The 21,603-nt window shown below is 39.7% G+C and overlaps 1 protein-coding gene across 4 annotated transcripts in view; it reads left to right on the top strand.

Moving 5' to 3' along the window:
• Positions 1–21,603, top strand: part of LOC134169618 (contactin-3-like) — a 103,157-nt gene that overhangs the window by 14,097 nt on the left and 67,457 nt on the right. For 3 of the 4 annotated variants that reach the window (XM_062630349.1, XM_062630352.1, XM_062630350.1), the window contains exon 2: positions 12,104–12,238. In XM_062630349.1, the coding sequence (XP_062486333.1) occupies positions 12,184–12,238 (55 nt within the window). In that variant the 5' untranslated portion in view covers positions 12,104–12,183. Of the gene's footprint in view, positions 1–3,291; positions 3,359–12,103; positions 12,239–21,603 lie in introns of all 4 variants that reach the window. The other variant, XM_062630351.1, reaches the window with a different exon arrangement.

The following is a 21,603-nucleotide window of genomic DNA, read 5'->3' as shown; positions in this document are numbered from 1 at the left end:
TAACGTTCCTCTTTAACTTTTAGTATTCTGCTTTTTTCCATTTTATGGTCTTATGGTGAGGTTTGGTTTTCTGCCTGGAGACACAAGTAATTATACAAAACTGAGATTACCTCCTGTCGCTTTAGTTTTCATTGTGTTTTTCCTTTCTGTTTTACTTTCCATCATAGTGGTCCTCTTAGTGGTGAGTTAACAAAGCAAGCGTGTATCTAAGCTAATACTGAGGGGTCTTTTGCAGTAAATGAAGGGGAGCATGGCATGAGGGGCAAAACAGAAAATGAGGAGTGGGAAGAAGTGGAGAAGTGTTCTATTAAAATAAAAAAATATAATTGAAAATATCGTATTCTGTGGTCTTAACAATAATCAGAAAATGGCTTGGTTCTGTTAAACAGTGCATTGTGGTGTGCAAGCTGATCAGCCCTGCTAATCAACTGAACATCTGTAATGGCTTTATCATATTCTCCAGTGGCTATTATTCTGCCTGCTGCTCAGTTTAAGTGGTTAATTTCTGTTAAAATCTCATGTGGGGGTAATATCTCTGCTACTAGTTTGAAATTTGGGTGAAGTGCCATATTTAAGTTTTCAGGCAATATCTCATAGGTTTTTATTTTATTTTTTAGAGCTTTGCATAAAAATATTTGAGCATTTTATTTCTAATCATAAGAGGAAAGTCTCTCAGGCTGAATAACTTTTAAAGTGAAACTTCATAGACATCAATGCAGATTAAGCTGCCTTGGTCTCAAGTAAGAAGTAGAAGGGGAAAAAACCTGCTGAAATGGGTTCAGCCGTAACCATTAAGCTGTGACTTTGAGCTTTTCTTTCCTTTCACATCAGTGCTCTATGCTGCAGGGGATTATTTTCTTGCACGTGACTTCAAGTGAGATAGTCACAGACAGGTTAGATTAAGGGTACCTGTGGCTGTATCTCCAGAAGCTCAGTTCCTTGCTAAAATTGGTGAATTCTGTCTAGCTCCTTCATTTCCAAGTTATAGATATTTTAAAAGAATAAGAAAAGGTTGATGAAACTGTATATAAAATGTAAATTTTCCATTTTTAAACCTTTGTCTATCTGTATACCTGAAGCATTTATGCTGTTTTGCCCTTGTTTGGAATTGATTTTTCTTTTGCAAGTAAGCAGAGACAGTACATCTCCTTATCCACTGTATGTCAGTTGCCAGAATGTAAACAAATGTTATGGTTGGAGCTTGTGGGTTGTGGGGCTGGTCCTTCAGCTTGCGGGGTGAGGTCTCGGCTTGAGGGAGTGCATTGGTACATCACCCAGCGCTGATTTTGGCCATGTAAGAAGGCTTGATGTGAGTTACTCCCTGTGAGTATTTGCCTTGACATAGAGTGCTGTGCCCAGGGTTATGCTTATCTTCTCCATCACTAGAGGTAGTTTGAAGAATGCATTGAGGTCTGGAGCAGAAGACTGTCCAGAGGATCCTGTTGCTGTTGGCTTCCCCACCCAGACTCTCCATGCTCAACACTGAGTGCCATTTTCTGTCCAGCACTTGTAGACTCTTACAGTCAGAGATGTCTGCTGACCTTAAAATCGAGGGTCTACTGCTGGTTTTGTGATGTATATACACCTCATCCTTGTACAAGCCTGTGGGGTCTGTCTCAGATCAGCTTGCCTATAGGTCATCTCTTCCTCTTGGCTTGTGTCTGCTCAGAGGAAGAAAAAAGAGACCTGTGTGTGTTGTGTACGGAAAGAAGAGAAACTTTTCCATCACTGTTCATAAGGAGCAGCGTGTCTAACCAAGAAGTTTACATCAGTTTTATGTCAGTTTTGGTCTAGGGAGTTTCTCTTCTTCATATTAGTCAAGAAGAAACAAACATATAGTAAATACAAATAGTAAAATGTTAAATTCACACCTATGTACAAGTGTTCAAAGGTGCCAGAGGATCATGTAGGGGACTATCATCTGCCTTAGAGGCCTCTAATAAAATTGTTTGTTTGGGTTTTTGACATTACCCTCTAATGTCTCCCTGCCAAGTTACATAAAAAGATGAATTAGTGGTTAAAAAAAAACCCAAAAGTAAGCAAACAACCCAAACACTGCAGAAAACCTTACTGTACGACCGCTGAAATGTAGTGTGGGAAAGGCTGTTCTTTTTTACTGAGTAAATTGGCCATAAAAGCCTATATTAAAATGTATTATTAAAGACTTTAAAGTAGGAAATCTTGGAGACTTTTTCCATTTATAAGCAAAGTTGAGTCCAAGCCTTTGTGGGAAGCCACAAGGCCTGTGGTTGGTGATATTCAGATGGGAGAGGTACAGGTGGTGCCCAGGCACATAGAGGCTCTTGTCCTCAAATCTCAATTAGGATTTTTTGTTTCCTTTTCTAATGGAAACAGAAGTAACTGCATTGGTTTTTCTGGGAGATGCCTGCTTAATGCTGTGCGCAGGTCATGGGTTTAAGAGTTGATTGAGTCTTTTGAGTAATTATAGAAGTGGTTGTGCATTGAGGATTTCTTGCCTGTATTGTTATGCATATATCAAAAATGCCATTAAAGTTGAGGAAATTTCTCCCAGTTATTTGAATTTTAATGAAGGAGGGAAGAGGGTGAGAAGGAAGGATTTTTTTCTACAGTTCTGTTTAGTGTATATTATTAGATCGTTACATATTTTTTATATATATATAGTTATCTGTAAGTATATATGTATACATATACACAGCTAGCAACAGGTTTTACTGTTTAACCTAGAAATCTCTTCAGTTTTTTCAAGCCTAGTGTGCACTGAGTGTTGAGTTTGTCAGCTCTGAAGTTACTGGGCACAGAAGGGTTTTTCTCCCATGTTGCTGTTGAAATTCTCAGTTTAAAGGCAACTTTAACAGGACAGAAATGTTGAGTTTCCTAAAGGTCTCCTGTAGTGAGGGAGACCAGTAAGGCTAAAGCACACATTTTAATGAGTATTTTGGGGGTCTAAAAGCAGCAGTATTTGTTGCAGAAAGCTTTGTAGACCAGAGTAACTTCCTGGGAAAAGTTAGGTAAACACTGGGTCCTGTTGGTAGTGCTTTTGGTGCAGTCTGGTGTTGAGAGTATTTGCGTTGAATTTTATAAGCTTTTGTACTGTCAGCGTCCTGACAATAATGTCAACACCTTTTATAAATGGATTGACTACATTACTATTTCATCTGGTGGCATTTATTGGTCTGTCTATGGCTTTGTTTTGTAATCTTTTGTGTTGGGACAGTGATTAGGAAATGCTTGGGGGCTGTATTGGATTTTGTTTTTGCAGCTGGTTGAAGACAGTCTATTATTACTCTGTGGCACTTTTTTGCTTCCTAGATGCCTCAGTTCAGGTAAATGGAACTACCTGAATTTCCGTTACTGGGATTTGAAGCCCACCTCAAGGGTAGGATGAGCATTGTTTGTCCTATATGCTCATTTTATGTAGATCCTGCACTTGTGTGGGAGAAATGTGAGGGGAAACAAGATGGTATTGCTGTGGGCAGTAGGATTATTGAAATGCAGCAGTCTTTAAATTTTTGATGAAGAGGGAACTGCTGACAAATTGCTGTAGGTAACCCTTGGAGCCAGGTCAGCAAGCCCTGGTGAGCATTTGTGGTGCTCTGCAGCTAGGCGAGGTGTTGCCCTGCAGCAGGATCAACTTTGCTCTGGCCGAGGAGTATCAAAGTGAAATTATACATGCAATGGAAAGTGATGAGTTACATGTGGGCAAGCATGCAGCGTACAAGAAGCTTTTGAAGTTACGATTTGTAGGAGGTGGAACCAAAGGTGTTTTGAAAGAAATACTGTATTATTTGTACCTTTCCAGAGACTGCTATGCATACGTTAATGCCAAGGCTCCTTACGTGAGAATGAGCAACAGCTAATAAAAGTAACCCTGACTGCCAAAGGTCAGTGTTATTCTAGGACACTAACTGATGCTCATCAGCAACATCTGCCATCCTAAGGCTTGCCATGGTAAAGGTCAGCATGTACTCCAGGAACCTTAGAGCAGCATTAGTGCAAATGCAGACATAGTTGTCCAAATTATGGAAATAGAAATCACATGGAAATGGAAGTAGAAATCGGTTAAACCATGACAGGTAGTTAGTTTCCCCCCACTTCAGGTACACAAGGCATAGTTCATCTCACTTCATATTTGATTCTCCCCCTCCCCCCCAATAGCTTTGATATATTTATCGTAATTCTAGAGCCTTGGATTATTTTGAAGTGATTTGTGACATTTTGTGATGTGGCTTCAAAGAATTTCTGACCTCTGAAAGTAACTGTCTTGGAATGCCTGCTTGAAGGTGATGACCCAAGTGTATTATCAAAAGGGTGTCTGAAATTGGTGAGTTACAGGGGGAAAGCCTCAGGCATACAAATTATAGGCATGGGTGTCTGAAAGTAATGGAGGAAATACTTTATTTGTGATAGGTCACTCTTGTGGAGGAAAAAAGAAAAAGGCTTTTTGAAGTTGGTTATTGGATTGAAATACTGTTATTCCAAGAAAGGAAGAATTAATGGGCAGAACGCGGGTCATGTCATCAGGGCTGCATTGCAATTTTAAACCTTGTGGTACGTTAATCATAGGGTTTTGAAATGCAAGAGGTTATTGCACAGACATTGTGTAGCCTGGGTTGGGAAGGTATTTAATAGCCTGCTGAAGTATAGAGGAATGTGTCTATATAAGGGTAATAAATGGAGGTATTTAAAGTAGCAGCAGAAGTTAGCTTTTGGCAATGACTGAATGTAAATATATGTATTTAGATTTTAATAACACTTGTAGGGAATTTCCAGCTTTTCTTTGTGCTAAACAGACAAGATTCCTGATGACTGTAGGTAAAGAATTTGATCAAGAAGTTGCAGCCTGAATGTTTTGGTACACTGTAAAACACCCTTTCCTCCTATATGGTTTGGAAGTACAGTTTTGGCACTGAAAGTAAGATTTTGCTTGGAAACTAGAAGTGAGCTTGATCATAACTAAGGCACATCAGGTCTGTCTGCAGATGAGCACTGTAGCAAACCCTAGCCATAGGACAGAATCTTGGGCCATAGGACAGAATCTGCACTTGCATCCATATGGGGACCATGTTTTTGCATTTGAAATCAAACGTCTTGACTGATGTCTGTGCAGTTAATGTCATAGAAAGTGTTTTGTCTAAAAGGTGTCTTTAATCAGTTTCTTCTGTGAGGAGAGGTCTCGTTTGTTTGTTAACAGTGGCAGCTAGTGTAGCTAAAACTCCTCAAAGTATTATGGGTAGAAAATACCTAATATTTTTGTCTTTTAAGTTGGTTAATCACAAGCTGACTGTCAGGATAGACAAAGCAAATAGTGTCGGTAAGATTTTAAGGTCTCAAAAGTGATTGTTTCTGCCAGTCTGCTTTGTCTCATCAACTTTCACATTTACCAGTGTGTGGAAGTTTCATGAAGTAATGTGGAACAGAACAATGTAATTGGGTTTTAATAGCTATGTTTTGAATTTGCAAAATTCATCTACCCTATCAGCATAATGCCTTCACTATATCAACACCAAAAATAAGTGTAATTTAGTTTTTAATGGCAGTAACTAAACGTGTCATCAAACTTGATTCACTGCGTTTAGAATGGATCCTCCATGTATGTTGGGCCTGGAGTTGCTGTTGCTTAAAAGACTTTCTAATTTTAAGTTGTATCACGTAATTGGCTTAATTGAAAAAAGTTAAGAGATTCCGATAAACATTCCCCTGTAATCTTAAGGGAAAATGCAAAGCTGGTTCTTCTGTGAAGTGTTCCCATGGGGGTCCCAACACTGATTGAGGCGGACTGTCTCTGCAGGTGTTGGGAAGTAAAGACCTCTGGCTAGATTTAAAGAGCCTCTCAAATTGTTGATACAGAGACGTGGCAGGTCTCAAAATAAATGAGGATTCCTGAGGAATTTAAGATAAATGCCATTCCTTAATTATTTTCTTTTTGCAACTTTGCTGCTTTTGTCAATGTTAAATAACTCCCTGTGGTAAGAGACTCAGCTGAGTTAAAGCTTCCTGCAGTGGTTCTATCTCTTAAATGGAAGATCTGCAGATACTGAGTTCAGTAAACTCTGGTGTATTCAGAGAGGGTTGTAACAAATAAAGAGGTATAAAGCAGACATGCCTCATGACCCTGTAGAACGATTAGTATACAGCGAGAGTGGGCATTCAGTTACTATGAACATTCATTGTTCAAGTGAGCAAAGGAGGGATTAAAATAAATATAGGGCTAGGGAAGATGCTCTGTAAACCAGAACCACCAGTGTGGTCCATGTACTGGAGAGATTTAGATAAAGTGCCGGGGTTTATGGGCAGGTGAAGAAGGGGACTGTGGCTGAAAAGGTCGATAAATGCAGTGAAACAAGAGAAGCTGTATTACAACTCTCAGCAGAACAGTTCACGCTGCTTCTGTTTTAGGCTTTTGTAAATTAATTTTGTTTAAAATAATGCTTTTAATGAAATCTCTGCTAGTGACACACTGGAGATGAATTTAATCCTACTTAGTGCTTGGTAATGGTGGAGTTTCTCTAAAACTTTGTTCTTCCTTTTGCACTTACAGTCCAGCTTCTTCAGAATCATTTGTCTATTTTTGATGCCCCTGTAGGGATGGGAAGGCTGTGGAAGAGCCACAGGCAGCCTCACAACTGCTACCTGCAAAGGCTGCTTCCTAATGAGTGGTGCTACCATGCAGCTATGGAATAAGAATTTAATGAGACCCCAAAGGAGTCAGAGCAACCACAGTTTTCCTTGGAGCACCATTTTAAACTTTTCTTTGGAACAAGCCATGGTATTGCTTAGCAGTTTCTTTTTTTAACTATTGTTTGTCATTCTGCTTTTAGGTTTTAACACGTCAATTCTTACTTATTAACAGTCTTTCAGGTAAATTAGATGTGTTTGCATTTCTTTCAGAAATATGCTGGCAGTGCTGGCTCCATAATATTCAATATTTCCTTTGTATTTTGTTTTTCCAAAGCCTTTCCAATCTCTGACATAAAATTACTTGGATAACTTGCCGTCTAGATTTGCCTGTTGGATGATGTCAGAGTTGAATTAACTATTTCTTTCAAGTGATAAAAATCTCTTCTGAGCTCTTCTCCTGAGCTGCCACCATGTCTGCATCAATGGAACAAATAACAGATACTGGTTTGAATAAAAAAATAACTAAAAATAATACATTTTGTCGTCTGCTCTAGCATTGGATAAATCTGCCCTTGACTTGATGCTTCCATATATGTTTAGCGCTCTTAACTTGTACTTAGCAGAGATGAGTCTAAGTGAACTGGGGTCTCTTAGTATCAAAACAGACTAGAGGTTAGCTATTAGAGAAAGACTAACTTGATAAATTTTGCGGAGATGTAATTCTTCTGTAGTTTTTTTTTTGATTTTCAAAAGCCTACAATTGTGGCATATTTTACTTATTTATTTTTAAGTAAGCATAGAGAAGTGTGTTGTTACCATACATAGCTAGAATATTTTCATAATGGCACTTGGTTCATTTTAGTCTTAGAGTGGGGACTATGAGAGGCAGAGGCTTGATTCAGTAATGTGGAAGGTAACAGCCCACGATGTAGGTATTCTTCATTGAAACAAAATATATTGGGTAATTTTTCACAGCCAGTAATTTCTTTTTGAGGGAAACAAGAAATGTATATTCCCCCCAAAAAAGCAGAAATGAGACGCTTGAGGTTGCTGAGAGGTGTTACACAGTAATCAGTACATCTCATTTTTACGATGCCCTATGGAGATGACTTTAACATTAACTAGAGTGTTAATCTCATAATTCATCGAGATTCTATTAATTCCCTTTGCAAAGATAGGCTGACCTCTAGTGTCAGTACATCAGTTTTTCTGTGATGTGGTTTGTGATCAATACAGAGAAATAAGTTCTACATCTCTGCAGCTCTCCAGAGTTCCAGGGATTTCTGATAAATTTAGACTTGGTGATGTACAAATGCCTCTAGCTCAAACTCATACTATGACTTGAACTTGGCAGCTAGATCTGACGAGTTCCATTACTGTATATAGAGATAAAAGTTCCACCTGTAGGGAACTACTGCTTTTTACACTTGGCTCTGGGTAGTACAAATTAAGGTCACTGAATAAAATTATTGACTCTTGAACCTTTCCCGATCTTTCTATTTCTTTCAGACATTCCTCTCCATCACTTGTTATATTGTATGATCTGACAGTGCATAGGTTTGGGACAGCTAGTTTTATGGGGTTTTTATGTGTGTGTGTTCATTGTATGTAATTTGTCTGATGGTTTATTTGGGTTTTTGAGTTTTTCTTCTTATTCGCTACCCTGCAGTGGTTGTCTTCAACAGACAGCTCAGAGAAACTCATGAGAATTTACTTACCTCTGAAAGTCAAAGAAATGTATAATTAATTAAATCTGTTATTTTTTCCTGCTGTGTTCTCACCACTTTGCAGTTTTGCTTTCTTACTTTTTTGAAATATCTTTGGCTTTTCTTGAAACCAGAGCACTTTCTAATACTAGGAATCTTTCTAATTTTAAAAATATATTTCCTTTTATGTATTCTGTGGGTGTTCCTCTCTTTGTTTCTTTACCATCTTTTCCAGCCACAGTAGGTGCTGCTTGCCTTTTCTATTCTTTTTCACCTTTACATACAAAGTACTGAATTTTTGTGGAGGTAACTTTTAAGTCCAGTTATTTCCAAACTACCAAAGGGATGATGTGGATCTACCCCTTTGGTTCTGCAAAATGAGGGGGAGGTGAAATTATTCTTTGGTATTGATACTACATTAATCTCAGTTTGTAAGATTTGATATATTTGAAACATAAGAGTCAAGAGGAGAGGAGCTGGGACCTCTTTTTTTGTACTCTTCCTCACCACTTTCTGAATGTAGATGACTTGAAATATAACCAGGGTTGTCTAAGGAGCTTTGAAGGTGGCAGAGATGCTCAACGTTGTCATCTGATTTTGAATCCCTGCCTTGGCAGTGAATAACTTTGATGCAGATTACTTTCACGTGCTGGAAAATTGGAATACGTATATTATGAACAGTAACTCACTGCAGCCTTTGTAATATAATGGATTTTCCTCTGTTACTTCTGATGGGTGTCTAATTTTTAAATTAACACAGTAACTTTTCTTAATTTTTATTCTGAAGTGGGTATAGTAAAGCTGAGGTGCAGTGCTACTCATGATTTTTTTTTTTTGGAGTACTTTCAAAGCAGTGAGCTTACTCCAGTTACAAACAGTCTCTGAGGGTCTGTAAAGAGCCAAATACCATCCTCCAGCTTGTGTCAGAGGTGACCTTGCTGCCAAGGAGAGGGCAGGGAGCCCATGGTGGGTCTTAGGTACTTGAAGGGCTGCAAAGCAAATCAGCAGCAGTGGGATGGTGTCAGCAGAGAAAATCACCTTTTGGCTTCCATTCTTCAATGGGAAGGCTGTTGCTCAGCAATAAACTGAGGATAAACATCAAGACTTTTATCCTTTGGTGTCTGGTTGGTGTTACATGGCTGTACATGTGAATTTGTATCTTCCTTTGTAAAGAACTGATGTGTTATTAAACATAAGGATATGTTTATCTGGCTTAAAGCTATAAATCTGAACATTACTAAGTGTCATGGTTTAAAAATGAAATTTTTGTATTAGGGCATAGATCCTAGATTAGCAAAATCTTTCAGAATGGAGCGAAAATAAAGCATTTTAAGTAACTTAAATCTTACAATGTTTGCTAGCTGGTAACTAGCATGGTCTATTTTAGATACTAAAATTTCTTAACATATAATGGAGGCGGAGGTTGGGATGTATTTTTATGATTTTTTTATACCCACATATAAAACTTCTCAATTCTTCTAGCTTCTACCAAAGCACTTCCCACCCCCATCCCCCTTCCCCCAGTCTGAATTGGATCTATCACTTTCTGCTTTGCCTGGAGCACTAAAAGTACAAAATTAAATTAATTCGAGCTTTTCCATGGTTTTGGTTTTTTTCGTTAATTCCCTGTAAGACTGCAAGAAAGCTGACATAGGAGAGTGACCTACTTTGTTTAGTATTACTACTTTAGTATTACTTCTTCCCCTCTCCTCTTCCTAGCCCTTCTGGCTATCCTCACTGCTCAAGGCAGTCATTGCAGCTCCTAAAATCAGTGGTTTCCATGGGCTAGCATCACAGTGCTTGGGCAGGATTTAATGTTGCAGCCTAAACCTGGGGGTATCCTGAGATGTCCCTGCACCAGGCTGTCGTGGCACTGGCATGGATGGCTGTGGGAGTATCTGGGGCTGTGTCTTGGACTGGTGCTTAGTTGTCCAGCTGCTGCTCTGTGGCTGCCCTGAAAACGCAAGGCAGGGAATGCCCAAACCCAAGTTTTCAGTTTCAGCCAAAAGTCTTTTTTTCATTTTCTGTTTGTTTGGGGGTTTATTGCTTTGTTGGTCATTTGGTTTTTTTCCTTAAAAAAAAAAAAAAAAAAGAAAATCAACTCTGACACAAACCAAGTTTCTACTTCCCTGTATGTATTCTCTTCCAGCATGTGCATCCGACCTCCAGGGAGGTTTTGGCTCAAGGCAAAGATGAATTATAATGTTGTGAAAGCACTGCTGTGGTGTTTTTAACATGCAAACTTGACTGAATTGATTGTAGTTGCATGACTTCCTTTGGAAACCAATAACGTTAGTTGCATATGGTAAAACTTGTGCAGAGATTAAATCTGAGAACTGTGTGCGATTGCTCAAACTGTTTGATCCTGAGAGCTGCCTGGGGGTGGGCTGTTCCCTCCTTTTTTAGGTACTTGGGAATTGCTGTACCCCTACAGTAAGCTTTCCTCTTTGCTGGCATCAGCTACCTGCTGAGTGATCAATACCTATTACTTGATAAAAATGTGAGGGTTTGGTTTTGCTTATTTTCTGGTGTAGAAACACATGAGAAAATAAGAAAGCAACACCCCTGATATTACAGGGGAGAGGATGCTGCTGCCGGTGCTGTGTCTCTTGCTGTGGAAGCTGATAGTGCCCCTAGGTGAGCCAGGGATGAGAAAAAGTAGGGTTCTTGTGGCAAAGTGCCCTGCAATGGTTTTTTTGGGGGAGATTAAATTCTGCTGGTGAATCATGGAGTGGCAATGTATCAGAGGAGACCCTCTCTGTGATCTCTTTCTGGGGTACTTAGCTTGAAATTCAGACACTCGATTTACAGAATTGTTGAACACTTGTAACTGTAATGTGAAATACAGTTCACGTGGAAAAATCAAGTTCAGGCATCTCAGATTTGGTTCCTTAGAATTTGCTTTCTTGACCGTAATATTTCTGTGCATTGTCTGCAGGCCAATTCCAGAAGGAACTACTTGGTCTGGTTTATGTACTGCAGAACCTCGCATCTTGCCTGGCTGTTCTTTCTCTGTAGAAAGAGGATGCTGTGTGAGCAACACACACAAAATATAAAGGCTGCAGTTGTCATAAAACTTCCGAAAACTTACCGTAAAGCTTTTTTAGGAAAAAATAAAGGTAAAATGATGTCCCACCCAGGCTGGTAGACCTTGGCAAACAGTTTATCATCTAGCCGGTAACAAAGGTAGAAATGGAAGCTGGTAAATTAGTTCATAGCATGTTGTTATACCTGATGCACTAGAGTGTGACGTGTTCACTGGTGGTGGCATCAGTCTTTCTTCCTCTTCAGATTTATGCAATGCCATTCTGCATATCAAGTACAGATTCAGTATTGAAAATAAAAGGAATGGGTTAGACATGGCTTTAAGTAAATCAAGTTATGGCCTTGGATACGCTATGCTAGCTGCAACATGAACGTGTGCGAGTGCAATGCAAGCTCCTCCTGTAACAAATTTATTAAGCTTTTTGTATGATTGCACTTCATGTACTCCGTCTTCCTTTAAAACTAGTGTATTTTACAAAGAAATAAAAGCTGGAGATTGGTGGGAGGGAGGAACTGTAAAATCCACTTATCCATCAGCTCTGCTTCTGCTGGGCAATGTAATGTCTGCCATCTCATACATGTGCCTAAAGGTGATACATACACCTACCTTTCTGCTGAGGGTTAAGTCACAGGAAAAAAGAGGAACATCAGATGATCTGTCTGTCAACTTTGTATTTATTGAAAACGTCATTAACAAGCAAGTTCTTGGGGATCATCAAGGGATTCATTTTTATGTTTGGGTTTTTTAACAGGTTAAACCTTGCCACCTGAAAGACTGCACATATGGTTTACCTGAGACTGGACCAGAACTACTGAATTCGGCTCACTGAAGATGCTGCTGCTGTGGAAACAGTTGTTCCTGGTATCATTTGTTGGATGTCTTGGAGGTAACAATGTATAATAATATCTAACTTCAGTTTAGAGCCATGCATATATCCTCCACATGAAAAGGACATGGAACTGTTGGAAAAAGCCAGAGGAGGCCACGAGGATGATCAGGGGACTGGAGCACTTCCCATTTGAAGATAGGCTGAGAAAGTTGGGGCTGTTCAGCCTGGAGAAGAGAAGGCTGCGTGGAGACCTCATAGCAGCCTTCCAGTATCTGAAGGGGGCCTATAGGGATGCTGGGGAGGGACTCTTCATTAGGGACTGTAGTGACAGGACAAGGGGCAATGGGTTAAAACTTAAACAGGGGAAGTTTAGATTGGATATAAGGAGGAAGTTCTTTCCTGTAATGGTGGTGAGGCACTGGAATGGGTTGCCCAGGGAAGCTGTGAATGCTCCATCTCTGGTGGTGTTCAAGGCCAGGTTGGACAGAGTCTTGGGTGACATGGTTTAGTGTGAGGTGTCCCCTGCCCATGGCAGGGGGGTTGGAACTAGACGATCTTAAGGTCCTTTCCAACCCTAACTATTCTATGATTCTGTAAGTCTCCAGATTCCAGATTTGAGCTGCTCTTGAGGAATAAAATCACGGAGGCTTTGAAATGCAAATGTTACATAGAGTTTAGAAACCAAGTGTGCAATAGATATCTTACTACAAAATGTTAACATTGAATGAATTAACAGGTTTTTTCCAAAGTAACTACGTAGGGATATGCTTTCAAAGCAAGTGAAAGATATTTGAATACATTAAGTATGTTATTTATAATGCATGCATTGTAGGTATGCTGATTTAATAGCTGTGATACGTCGCTAGAACTTGGAAGGATTGCTGCAGCTTTTGTCAAAACTTTGTTTACTTAAAAATGGGTTTATTCGCAAGGAGGAGCACTGTGTCATCGCTGCACCATTTCAGCAGTTCAAAGGTTTGCTTGTCCTACTATGCAGGCAATTCTGTGTTTGGAACTTGCACTGCTTTTCAGGTCTTCCCTTTCCTGCTGCATTAGCTCTTCTGAGTAATTCTCTTTACCTTATTGAGGTCAATGCTTAAAGCAGCAGCAGAAGCCCGTCGCTTTCCTTGGTGATCCCTTCATTCAGCATGTGTTCTCTTTTGAGCATCCCTAGTAATGCCGAAGTGTGTGTGAGGGGGAAAGGAGAGGCCCCTGTTCTGCTCTCGAAGGCTGGCTCTGTTATTCAGTGCGCATTGGCATTACCAGGGTTGCAAAGAGCAAGTATAACTGATAGTGCCCAGATTACCTACATGCATCTCCTCAGAAGGTCCAGCACTACTTTGGGAAAGAGGGTAGTACATGTGCATGTACTTAAATTGAAACATGTAAATCAAATGGTTTGTAGCTTGAGTCTGTTGTGAATAGATGCGTTTTCCTTGCAACAGCTCTTAACGCAGGGATGGATAGAGAGATGCTGGCCTGTGGATAGAGATGGATAGAGAGATGGATAGAGAGATGGTTGGCCTGTGAAGTCACCCGGCTGCGATTACTGCTACTGCAGCCTATGCTGTGCCAGCCTCTTCTTTCCCTTCCTCCTGTAACCAGTGCTTGTGTTCTGGCTGCCCTCAGGAGGATTGAATTCCTGCATGACATGCTCAGAAACACAGTTCTGACTGATATGTGGGTTTAGCTTTATATGAAGATTCAGAAGGCCAGGATTTGCTTTTGCCTTAGTAAAAAACTTTGAGGAAAGGGTAGTCACATCGTTAAACCAATCTGTAAAGCGAAAGGCACTAAAATTGTCTCTGTTTCTATAGAAAAAGAAAATCCTGAGAGACTCAAAAATATAAATTATTTTTCCTGCAGGACTACTTTATAGATTGCTCTCTGAAAGATGTCTTGGCCATTTGTGGTACCAAAACAATCATACAGACTTGCACAGAATTATTGGTTGAAATAGAAGGGCTTAGCTTTTCTCCCCTTTAAACTGCTGGGAGCAAAGCTGCCTTTTTAGTACTACTTCTGCATAGATCCTGCCTTGCTGCAGGGTCCATGCTTTGCCTGTGTCAGTCTGGCCCATCCTGCTGCTGTGGCAAAAGCCACGCAGTAAGTTGTTACTTCCTTTGAGCCTGCAAAAATTCCAAAACAGCAAGGGAGAATGTGACGGGGAGCTGTTTCCCTATGGGAGGATGAAAGGTAGTGTTATATTGCACTTCTCGATCCCACTTGTACTTCCAGCTCTTATCTTGTAGCGGCAAATGTGTGTAGAAGCAAACGTCCCAGTCAGGGCTCTGCCTCTCTTTTGGGCTGTATCTGGAAATACTTGAAGCTGAAAATGTGATTTTAGTCTTCAGATGAAGTCTTGGAGGAAATAAGTCCAGTCTCTGTAAAGTCTACCACTATAGCTCTGTTACTGGTGAGTTACTTACAAGGCCAGTTAGCCATTCCACGTCTGAATTGGCAAAATTCAACATTATAAATGTCAGCAAAATGATTTGTTATTGCAGAATGTATGTATGTGCTTCTGAGTCCCTCGTGTAACTGGATTTCTGCTGACTGTTCAGTAGAGCTGTCATTCAAAGGAGATACATTATTTTTAATTTAAATCTAGACTAAGCCAAACTTTTTTCAAGTGCTTATTTGATGTAATGAAGGATACTGTAGGGAAAAAGAACCAGCAGGTAAGACTGAAACATTAAAAATCATTAGCTACCTAAAGCTTTTCCTCAGAGTGTAGCCTTGCTGGTGTTGATCTGCTGGGTATGGTTTTTGTTATATTTTAGTTAAGTATTGCAATGGAAATTATGAATAATTTTCATGTGGTATTGGTAATGGGCATTATGCATGTTATTTGTAGTAGAGTGAATGATTTCCGTATGTTTTGTGGTTATGTTAGTGTGGTTATGTTAGTGTCAGATGAGTGTTGATGCTAAAAAAAGGCTCAGTTTTTAATTGGTTAAAAATTTCTTTTAAGTTTTTTGGTTAGTAAAAGGAAAGGAAGATGAGGACTAACAGTTTTATCTTGCTGAAGCTTTTATTGACATTCATACGATTTAATAGTTATTATCCTTTGAATTTTAGTGTACATCTTGAGATACAGGTAGTATGAGAAGGAAGGCTGAAAGGCCCAATATTCCATTCGTAGATAACGTACAGTAAGATGTTCTTTTGAAAAACATCACTTTACTGAGGTTGTATCTTTTTAAATTGCAAAGCATGCAAATCTTCTGGCTTGATGTGTTGAATTTCAATATGCTTCTTTTCAAAATGGAATAGAATTCTTTGGGATTTACATGAGACTTACATCCAGACCCAGCAGGGGAGGCTAACTTTAAAGCACAGGGTCCTCCTCGTCCCCCAGGCACTGCTGATCTGTTATGAGGAGTAATATGGAGAAGTCTGTAAACATCAGTGTTTGAAGAGTTGTAAACAAATATTTGGAGTGTGAGCTGCAACATGTGCAGAACCACCCTCAAAGCTTTGCTCAGATTGCTCGGGCCATAGTTTGTGTGGAGAAGTACATAACCTCCTCCTACAAGGATGGAAGATTTTCACCCATCTCTTGAAGGGTTTTTTTTATCCTTTAATCTCTTAGATTTTTATGTCATCTCGGTTCTTTTGGGTCAGATTTAAAAGCAACTTAGATGAAAGCAAGTTTTGTTTTTGCTGCCTATGAAGAAGGGAGCTCTTAAGGATCTGGGATGAACAGGAAGACTTCTTATGTTCAGATGTATTAAACCAAGTGTACCAAATGATTTCCTGAAAAAAAAGTCTAGTCATAAGCAAGTGGTTCTCTGCAAATTCCTGGCAGTGTTCAAGGTCAGGTTGGACGGAATCTTGGGTGACATGGTTTAGTGTGTGGTGTCCCTGCCCGTGGCGCAGGGGTTGGAACTAGGTGACCTTAAGGTCCTTTCCAGCCCTAACTATTCTATTTTATGAAATGTATTTATTCTATTTTATGAAATGTAACTGTACAAAGAGACATGGAATGAAACGGATGATGTTAACTGCAAATTCAGCAATTGGCATCTCTCAAAGTAGCGAAGTCAGCTGCCTTAGTCAAGGTTTACCTTGACTGCCATAGTATTTGCTAATACAGAAATGTTTGCTGATTAGCTCATTATTAGTAGAACACTTAATTTCCAATCACCACTTCAGTAACAAGGAAGATGTTGCTGATATGTTGAAGTGCAAATGCATCTTTCAATGTTCATCCTGCTAGCTCTTTCTTTGCACCTATTTCACGTCATCTTCCTTCAGGTGGGTACTTCCTAAATGTCAGTTTAGTAACTATGGGGAGTTAGACTGGAGGACCACCAAGAAGTCAAGGAAGTTATTTTTCGCATTGCCAAAAGCCAGATGGCTTGAGCAGAGCAGGACTGCTTGGAAGCCTTGAGTGCCCATAATTGATATATATCCCTGACTTAATATTGTTATATTGACTTCACTGAGAATGCTGCTTGGAGTTACAGTCAGCACTTGCAGAGACAAGAGTTTGAGCCAGGTGTAATTTGCTGGACAGCCTGAACTGAGCATTTCCAGCTGCCTAACACATCTCACTTGAAGCTCCATGGAAGCTCTCAATCCTGACATACAGATCTTCTGCTATTTGGAGACTGGGCAGGTAGTTAATGTTAATATTACCTGTTTGTTTCAATTGCTTGAATATTATTAGTGGACCTTTGAAACAGTATGCTTTAAAATTCACTTGGGAATGTGGTAGTTGAATTTATTTCAAGACATTTTAGTAAAAGCACATTGTAAATATAAAAGGGGTTAAAGAGTTTTGAGCATTTTACTTTTAGCCTATCATTAAGATAGATCAGCAGGTATTATGGCACTCTCTGTAGAAAACAATTTGTCTTATACTCTGCTTATAAGGAAAAAGTTCTTCTCAAGACCTCTCTGAAGTTCAGTGTTATGAAATAATGTCATAGCTACAGAAATGGAGATGCTGCTGATCTTGGCTTATAAACCTTGACATTCTCTGTCCTTGCAGATAATATATTTCAAACTAGTTCCCTTATTGCAGTAGCCTATATTGAATTGTTTTCTGTTTATCTAATGTGCATCTTCATAGTTCATCAAAGTTGGGATGTGAGAATACCTAATGGAAAAAAAAAGGCCCTTGGGTTTTTGTTTATTGATGTATGCTTAGATCTGTATTACTAATGATCCTGCAGTCTTTTTGTCCATTTACCTTGGGGAGCAAAAAGGTGATTACTTAGCATTAAATATATATGTATGTATGGAGTTTCAAAATGTCTACCTTGTTAGGAAAGGAATTTCAAAACACATACTTCAGTAATACTGTGTTTAAATTACTCTGTTGACCAACTTCAAAGGTAGAAATGAATAAAACATGCAGAATACTACGAACAGTTGAAGTGCAAAACTAAGCCATGATCTTTGGTGAAGTCATGAATTGATTCTGGGTGTGGTACTTCTGGTGCTTGTACGGACTTTCATCCCTCCCGACCTGATTTCATTTACTCTTTTGGTGAACTGGGTAGCATTGCCTGCATTTCCAGAATGCAGGAGGATAAGTGTACTGCAGACTGGGATGTGCTGCTGTTGCAGAGACTGGTGAATACGGTGAGCATTGAAGATAATTACAGTGAATGCCTATCGCATAAGTGTGTCAACTGCTTCTCTGCAGTCTGCACAACAGCTGGCTTTTCTTATCACTCTTGCTAATTTTGGCTTAATTTTTTCTGTTACGGCTTATTGCACTGCTCAGCTTGAGGGAAGCGGGAAGCTCCATGGGGAGTGCTGCCTCCAGAAGCCCGGGCTGGCAAGAGGGCTCTGCATTTGCTCACCCAGCCTTTCACAGCAGCACCTCATGCCTGCCGTAGTTTCTTCTGCTTTTTCCTAATTTTCCCCTGTTTTCAGCTGGTTTATATTGCTAAAACTGACTATTCTTGTTCTCCCTGGAAAGGTATCTTTTTTTAAGTTTCTCCCGAGAATTAAGAGGAAAAACAACTTTTGAAGGATGTTAGAAGGGAAAGAGAGCTGTGAATAAAGAGAAAGTTCAAAGAAATGAAACAAGGAGAACTATGTGTGCAAATGCATGAAAATTTTGCTATCCAGGAGATGAAAGGGCACATCTCAGGCAGTGTGACCAGGGTGAGATCTGTAGAATCCCTTTTGACTTTTCCTATGGTAAACTTCTAACTTGTTGCCACCACAAGCACTGTGTCCTAACTCTGTCTTGACTGCGCTTTTATCCAAACAGAACAAAAAACCCCAAACAAACAAACTTCTTCCCCCAGCCATTACAAGCCTTGGCAAAACAAAAGCCCTCAAACAAAATGAAAGAAATGTGCCCAAAAATCCACCATGTAAAAGACTATTGTAGCATACAGAAAGTATTTTGGACATTGAAGCCTAGTTCCTATTCTGGCCCTCTACTCCAACATTCGCCAACAGGGAGGTTTTCCTTCTACTTCCTTATTTAATAGTCTATTTGAGTTTAGAACTAGACCATGTTCTATGTATTACTTAATGTAAATTCAGGTGTTTTCACTGTTTTCATTTTCATTTTTTCTTCTGTTGGTTTTCTCTGCCTAATACAGACATAGCTCTGTTAAACCCTCAGGCTCAGCAATCTCATGTTTCAGATCCACAGCTCTTCTGTCTTAGTATTAAATTTAGGAGACTTATGAAATGGGAAAGCCTTGATTCTTACTCTTTATTTTCCAAAGAGAATGAAAAGAAACCTTCCATGTTTTTACTGATATATTGTTGCTATTAAATCATGCCATTAGGTATCCTTTTCAGAGGAAAAGCTTGGCTTTCCACACCTGGAATACCCTTTTATAAAGTGGTGGGTGATTTGCTTGAACACATGCAAAAGATTTTTGGTCAGGTTAGTGTTTTGACCCTGCTTCTTTTGTCCCGTATTGATTTGGAGAGTAAAAAGGGAGTCCTACAGAAAAACAGTGTGATATGGGTCCTCTTTTCTGTGCTACCTTGCATTTATGTGTGCTGTCTGTTTAAAAGTCTTTCGCCTGATACACATGAATGCATCCGTTACCTTCCTCTTGGTATGCGCTCACATAGTGAGATGCTGTTTCCTAGTGGCTAAGCATCTTTTGAAGGTACAAGAGTGCTTTTTATTTATTTATTTATTTATGGCTTTATTATTTCTTAAAACCAAGGGGTGTACTGAATATCAACATTTTGTTGATTTAATGTAGATAAGGAAATAACTCCTGCATTTCTGGTGAATTCTTGTATTGAAAATAATCCCATGTAGGAGTCATATTTGCAGTCATAAACGTAATTCCTAGTGTAGGCTTGTTGGACGTTGGCAGAATGTCAACATCTTCCCTTGTGCAAAACAGATATAGGTCTTAGAAACTTGCAGTAATTTTGATTTAGTTTTTGGTGAGGAGTTTCTGTATGGGTGAGATCCCATTTATAGGAAAAATAAATAGCTATCATCACTTACCACTATGACACTGCTCTTGTTAAAATTCTGTTTTCATTAAGAGTTACAGCATTCAGACAGAGCTAGTCTGTATCTTAATGCATAATGATTTTGCATATTAATAGTAATATGCTTTTTGTACTTTACAGATGCATAGTCATAATGTTAAAATGCATCTGTGCCAATAGTGACTGTCAGAATTGTTTAGCTTGAATTGCTTGTATATTGCTGACAAGATTCATTACACTGATAGAAAATTCTGTTTGCTTATTGAATTAGTTACAAAATGAGGAACTGACCCTAGAGTCCTGGTTTTCTATCAGTTGTTTAACATCATGGGTGCTTCATACAGACCTGGTAACAAAATTGCTGCTGTAAATCTGAAAAGGCATCCATTGTAGCTAACCCTTTGTACCTAAACCCAGCATTCTTTGATTCTATACTGTCAAGCCTAACTACTCCTCTATTATGGTGAAGAAAAGATATAGCAAAAAGCCTGGTATGTAGGCTTTGGGAGGCAAGAAGTTTGCCCTGCTGCAGGCATCTTTGCCTGTAAACTGACGAATGGTGGTAGCTTACTGGAGCGACTCAGTTCTACCTTTTGTTATGAACCAGTGTAAATCTTTCCTCTGCCTTTCTTCAGCTTGTGTAGTAGTTGTAGTTCCTACCACTTGTGTAGTAGTCTTGTACATTGTGTGTGTGCCTTAGCATTGCAAGCTTTCTGTTTTCAGCCTACCAATGGAGCATATTTGTTCTGAGAAAGGCTTTTTCTTTGTTTGGTTGTTGGTTGTTCTTTTTTTGGGAGGGGGGGGCTTGTTTTCATTCCTTGTCAGCATGGCAGTGAGTAGTGGAGAACGATGCTAATCTGTTGTCCTGGGTTCAGCAGTAGCAGTCATGTTTCTCCTTCTTGGTAGCTGGTGCAGTGCAGTGTTTTGACTTTCGGCCTGGGAACAGAACTGATAGCGATGTTTTGGTTTGGCCAAGGACTTTGTGAGCCTCATGCTCTGCCAGGGAGGAGGGGAAGCTGGGAGGAAGCAGAGACAGGACACCTGACCCAAACTGACCAAAGAGGTATTCCATACCACAGCACGGCATGCCCAGGATGTAACTGGGAGTGAGCCGGAAGGGCTGGGAGACTGCAGGGTTGGAGGAGGTATCGGTCAGTGCTTGGTCGGGCTGAGGGGGGGCAAGTTATCGGTCGGCTGGTGGTGAGGTGTTGTATTCTCTTCCCTTGTTATTTCCTTTATCATTATTATCACTGGTGGTAGCAGTAGTGATTTGTGTTATACCTTAGTTACTAAACTATTCTTATCTCAACCCGTGGGAGTTGCATTCTTTTCGATTCTCCTCTCTGTCCCTCCGAGAGCAGGGGGAGGGCAAGAAAGGGGGGGAAGTGAGCGAACGAATTACCTGACTGGGTTTAAACCACGACATCTGTCCACTTGAAATTAAGTGAGGGAATAAATGTGTCTTCTTCATGGGATCATAAAATGGGTTGGGATGGGGGGACATAAAAGCTCATCTTTTTCCAACCCTCCCTGCCACAGGCAGGGACAACTTCCACCAGACCACCTGTGGTCATGATCTGAAGGTTTTTCTGTTGTTAGCTATACATAAACCCAGCACGGTCCAAGTCAGTGAAAATGGTGTCATTGATGTAATGGACTCTTTCCAAGTTTGGTGGATTTACAGGAGTCTGTATTTTTATGGTGGGTATGCTCCCATCAGTAAAAATATTTAATTCTGTAAGTGTGGAACTTGCTGTGATATTAAAACTCTTTTAGAAGACACCTTAGGTACCTCTGAAGAGTCTCCTCAGTTTCTCCTTTGTCTTCCAAACCGAAGAAAACCTTCTCTTGAAAAGCAGCTACTTCTTGCTGCAGATACTGTTTAACCTTAAAGCTGAATCCTCACCTCCAGACAACTAATGCTTCATTGCTACAGACAAATGCTGTCTTTATCTTCATTAATTAAACTTAATGGAAATTTT

Source organism: Pezoporus occidentalis, unplaced genomic scaffold (genome assembly GCF_034315485.1).
Source record: "Pezoporus occidentalis ecotype Australia unplaced genomic scaffold, CSIRO_AGI_Poc_V1 ctg35, whole genome shotgun sequence".
In the NCBI taxonomy this organism is placed as follows: Eukaryota; Metazoa; Chordata; class Aves; order Psittaciformes; family Psittacidae; genus Pezoporus; species Pezoporus occidentalis.
The sequence above is the reverse complement of the archived record's forward strand: the minus strand, read 5'-3'. Positions and strand labels throughout refer to the sequence as shown.